The 5,281-nt window shown below is 43.4% G+C and overlaps 1 protein-coding gene across 1 annotated transcript in view; it reads right to left on the reverse strand.

Moving 5' to 3' along the window:
• lysmd2 (LysM, putative peptidoglycan-binding, domain containing 2) overlaps window positions 1-4,920 on the reverse strand; it is a 14,520-nt gene extending 9,600 nt beyond the window's left edge. Inside the window, exons 1-2 of the mRNA XM_061887551.1 lie at window positions 4,468-4,920; window positions 1,199-1,506 (exon numbers count right to left, since the gene is read on the reverse strand). Of these exons, the coding sequence (XP_061743535.1) occupies window positions 1,199-1,506; window positions 4,468-4,737 (578 nt within the window). The 5' untranslated portion in view covers window positions 4,738-4,920. The remainder of the gene's footprint in view (window positions 1-1,198; window positions 1,507-4,467) is intronic.
• Window positions 4,921-5,281: the final 361 nt, after the last annotated feature.

A 5,281-nucleotide genomic window follows, 5' to 3' on the forward strand; every position in this document is an offset into this window, starting at 1 on the left:
GTCCCCCCCTCCCTTGTGGAGGGGGTCCGGTCCGATGACCATGGATGAAGTACTGGCTGCCCAGAGTCGAGACCCAGGATGGACCGCTCGCCTGTGTATCGGTTGGGGACATCTCCACGCTGCTGATCCGCCTCCGCTTGAGATGGTTTCCTGTGGACGGGACTCTCGCTGCTGTCTTGGCTCCGCTTTGAAATGAACTCTCGCAGCTGTGTTGGAGCCACTATGGATTGAACTTTCACAGTATCATGTTAGACCCGGGGCTTCACGGTGGCAGAGGGGTTAGTGCGTCTGCCTCACAATACGAAGGTCCTGCAGTCCTGGGTTCAAATCCAGGCTCGGGATCTTTCTGTGTGGAGTTTGCATGTTCTCCCCGTGAATGCGTGGGTTCTACTCCGGCTTCCTCCCACCTCCAAAGACATGCGCCTGGGGATAGGTTGATTGGCAACACTAAATTGGCCCTAGTGTGTGAATGTTGTCTGTCTATCTGTGTTGGCCCTGCGATGAGGTGGCGACTTGTCCAGGGTGTACCCTGCCTTCTGCCCGATTGTAGCTGAGATAGGCACCAGCGCCCCCCGCAACCCCGAAAGGGAATAAGCGGTAGGAAATAGATGGATGGATGTTAGACCCGCTCGACATCCATTGCTTTCGGTCCCCTAGAGGGGGGGGGGTTGCCCACATCTGAGGTCCTCTCCAAGGTTTCTCATAGTCAGCATTGTCACTGGCGTCCCACTGGATGTGAATTCTCCCTGCCCACTGGGTGTGAGTTTTCCTTGCCCTTTTGTGGGTTCTTCCGAGGATGTTGTAGTCGTAATGATTTGTGCAGTCCTTTGAGACATTTGTGATTTGGGGCTATATAAATAAACATTGATTGATTGATCAGAAGGAGCTGGCAAGGACTTCATTTATAAGTAAAGGTAAGACCATAATAACATTTTTTTTATTAAATGTGCTTTTCATGATGGTATCCTTACGTCACACTCAAAAATTTACAGCATGCTTTTGGCAAGAGCTTTTAAATTAATTAGCGCCCCGGCGGCAATTCAAGGAAATACGGTATTTCCCTTTTTGACTGTACTAGAATGTAGAATAGACTGTATTTATAGTATTCACATGTAAAAAAACAGCCAAGTGTTTCTTGTTGAATGTAAGTCAAGTGTGGTGCTGAATTTCTCCTATTCGATTTTAAAATGAGTCTCACCTGACTTCCTCTTCTTTCAGTCTTGCTGCCGCCTGCTTGGATCTTTTGATCTGTAAGTCCAGCCTGGTCAAGAAGTCTTGGGCTGAGAGCTCCTCTGCTGGGGGTTCAGAACCTTTGGAGTCTTCAGGCCAAGGTCCCTGGTCTTCCTGCTGCTGCTGCTGCGCTGCTTGCTGGTCCCCATCAGGAGACTCCAAAGACAGTCCGTTAAAAATGTAAGACTTCTGCGTGGCTACGGGGATGTTGAGGCTGCTCTTCAGGAAAATGCAGTCGTTGCTGAAAAGTTTGTTGGCTCTCTTGATTTGCTCCATCTGGGAAAAATGTTATAGTTATTATAAAGTTAAAGCAAAGTTATTATGTTTTAAGATATCAACTTACCGTCACATTATGTTTCAGATATAAAGTTACTAGATTTAATATATAAAATATAAAGGTATATTTAAAATATAAACTTAAACTAGTTCTGTCAGATATGGAGTAGTTATGTCAGATATCAAGTAGTTCTGTCAGATATCAAGTAGTTCTGTCAGATATCGAGTGGTTCTGTCAGATATGGAGTAGTTATGTCAGATATCAAGTAGGTCTGTCAGATATCAAGTAGTTCTGTCAGATATCGAGTAGTTCTGTCAGATATCGAGTAGTTCTGTCAGATATCGAGTAGTTCTGTCAGATATGGAGTAGTTCTGTCAGATATCGAGTAGTTCTGTCAAATATCGAATAGTTCTGTCAGATATCGAGTAGTTCTGTCAGATATCGAGTAGTTCTGTCAGATATCGAGTAGTTCTGTCAGATATCAAGTAGTTCTGTCAAATATCAAGTAGTTCTGTCATATATCAAGTAGTTCTGTCAGATATCGAGTAGTTCTGTCGGATATCAAGTAGTTCTGTCAGATATCGAGTAGTTCTGTCAGATATCGAGTAGTTCTGTCAGATATCAAGTAGTTCTGTCAGATATCAAGTAGTTCTGTCAGATATCGAGTAGTTCTGTCAGATATCAAGTAGTTCTGTCAGATATCGAGTAGTTCTGTCAGATATCGAGTAGTTCTGTCAGATATGGAGTAGTTCTGTCAGATATGGAGTAGTTCTGTCAGATATGGAGTAGTTCTGTCAGATATGGAGTAGTTCTGTCAGATATGGAGTTGTTCTGTCAGATATCGAGTAGTTCTGTCAGATATCAAGTAGTTCTGTCAGATATGGAGTAGTTCTGTCAGATATGGAGTAGTTCTGTCAGATATCGAGTAGTTCTGTCAGATATCGAGTAGTTCTGTCAGATATCAAGTAGTTCTGTCAGATATCGAGTAGTTCTGTCAGATATCGAGTAGTTCTGTCAGATATCGAGTAGTTCTGTCAGATATCGAGTAGTTCTGTCAGATATGGAGTAGTTCTGTCAGATATCGAGTAGTTCTGTCAGATATCGAGTAGTTCTGTCAGATATCAAGTAGTTCTGTAAGATATCGAGTAGTTCTGTCAGATATAGAGTAGTTCTGTCAGATATGGAGTAGTTCTGTCAGATATGGAGTAGTTCTGTCAGATATGGAGTAGTTCTGTCAGATATCGAGTAGTTCTGTCAGATATCGAGTAGTTCTGTCAGATATCGAGTAGTTCTGTCAGATATGGAGTAGTTCTGTCAGATATCAAGTAGTTCTGTCAGATATCGAGTAGTTCTGTCAGATATCGAGTAGTTCTGTCAGATATCGAGTAGTTCTGTCAGATATCGAGTAGTTCTGTCAGATATGGAGTAGTTCTGTCAGATATCAAGTAGTTCTGTCAGATATCGAGTAGTTCTGTCAGATATCGAGTAGTTCTGTCAGATATCGAGTAGTTCTGTCAGATATCGAGTAGTTCTGTCAGATATCGAGTAGTTCTGTCAGATATCGAGTAGTTCTGTCAGATATCGAGTAGTTCTGTCAGATATCGAGTAGTTCTGTCAGATATCGAGTAGTTCTGTCAGATATCGAGTAGTTCTGTCAGATATCGAGTAGTTCTGTCAGATATCGAGTAGTTCTGTCAAATATCGAGTAGTTCTGTCAGATATCGAGTAGTTCTGTCAGATATGGAGTAGTTCTGTCAGATATGGAGTTGTTCTGTCAGATATCGAGTAGTTCTGTCAGATATCAAGTAGTTCTGTCAGATATGGAGTAGTTCTGTCAGATATGGAGTAGTTCTGTCAGATATCGAGTAGTTCTGTCAGATATCGAGTAGTTCTGTCAGATATCAAGTAGTTCTGTCAGATATCGAGTAGTTCTGTCAGATATCGAGTAGTTCTGTCAGATATCGAGTAGTTCTGTCAGATATCGAGTAGTTCTGTCAGATATGGAGTAGTTCTGTCAGATATCGAGTAGTTCTGTCAGATATCGAGTAGTTCTGTCAGATATCAAGTAGTTCTGTAAGATATCGAGTAGTTCTGTCAGATATAGAGTAGTTCTGTCAGATATGGAGTAGTTCTGTCAGATATGGAGTAGTTCTGTCAGATATGGAGTAGTTCTGTCAGATATCGAGTAGTTCTGTCAGATATCGAGTAGTTCTGTCAGATATCGAGTAGTTCTGTCAGATATGGAGTAGTTCTGTCAGATATCAAGTAGTTCTGTCAGATATCGAGTAGTTCTGTCAGATATCGAGTAGTTCTGTCAGATATCGAGTAGTTCTGTCAGATATCGAGTAGTTCTGTCAGATATGGAGTAGTTCTGTCAGATATCAAGTAGTTCTGTCAGATATCGAGTAGTTCTGTCAGATATCGAGTAGTTCTGTCAGATATCGAGTAGTTCTGTCAGATATCGAGTAGTTCTGTCAGATATCGAGTAGTTCTGTCAGATATCGAGTAGTTCTGTCAGATATCGAGTAGTTCTGTCAGATATCGAGTAGTTCTGTCAGATATCGAGTAGTTCTGTCAGATATCGAGTAGTTCTGTCAGATATCGAGTAGTTCTGTCAGATATCAAGTAGTTCTGTCAAATATCGAGTAGTTCTGTCAGATATCGAGTAGTTCTGTCAGATATGGAGTAGTTCTGTCAGATATCAAGTAGTTCTGTCAGATATCGAGTAGTTCTGTCAGATATGGAGTATTTCTGTCATATATGGAGTAGTTCTGTCAGATATGGAGTATTTCTGTCAGATATGGAGTAGTTCTGTCAGATATGGAGTAGTTCTGTCAGATATGGAGTAGTTCTGTCAGATATCAAGTAGTTCTGTCAGATATGGAGTAGTTCTGTCAGATATCAAGTAGTTGTGTAAAGACTTAATGTATGGAGGAGATGACGTCACGAGATGAACTTACCGTGACGTTATATTTGAGGGCGATGCCCTGCAGAGTGTCGCCGTCAGAGAGGCGATGTTCCACGTATTTCTCTCCCAGAGAAGCCGACACGCTGGCTGTGCTTCCGTAAGATCGTATTTTAGTCCGAGCCAAGCTTTGTGACAGTTCGCTGTCTGACTCGCAGGCCGACCTGGAGCTGACGAAGATGTGCTGGCCTCCTCCTCCTCCTCCTCCTTGTCCTCGTCCTCCTCCTTCTTCCCGCCTCGCTGACACTGGCGGGAAGTCCGCCATCTTCTGTGGCTAGCAAGTGAGCTGGGCGGATGTTAGCGTGCAGACGAAGCACATGCGGCCGAATTAAAGACACTTTTCGGCTTCAGGAAGACTTCCATGGCCGCCTTCAGTCTGCTAGCCCGACACCACGGCCATGTTGTGGTCAGCGGCGCTGGCTACGTCACTGGCCCGCTAGGTGACGTCATCACGTAGCCCACGTCAGCGCGTCCAATCCGGAAGAAGGACAACAATGTGCTTCCGGTACGCTTTCAAAATAATAAACACAATCATGGCTGAGCCTTAATTTGCCCACTTGCTTATTCATACTGAATTCATATTCATATATTCATCCATACATTTGTATGACTTATATTTCAAACCCTCGAAATTATGTCAACTTGTATTAATGTACATATTATATCATTATACTTGCCAACCTTGAGACCTCCGATTCCGGGAGGTGGGGCGTGGACGGGGGTGGAGCAAAAGGCGTGATTGGGGCGTGGTTGGGGCAGGGGTGTGATTAGGGGCGTGGCTAAGAGGGGAGGAGTATATTTACAGCTAC

The sequence above is a fragment of the Nerophis ophidion genome, linkage group LG25 (genome assembly GCF_033978795.1).
Source record: "Nerophis ophidion isolate RoL-2023_Sa linkage group LG25, RoL_Noph_v1.0, whole genome shotgun sequence".
NCBI lineage: Eukaryota > Metazoa > Chordata > Actinopteri > Syngnathiformes > Syngnathidae > Nerophis > Nerophis ophidion.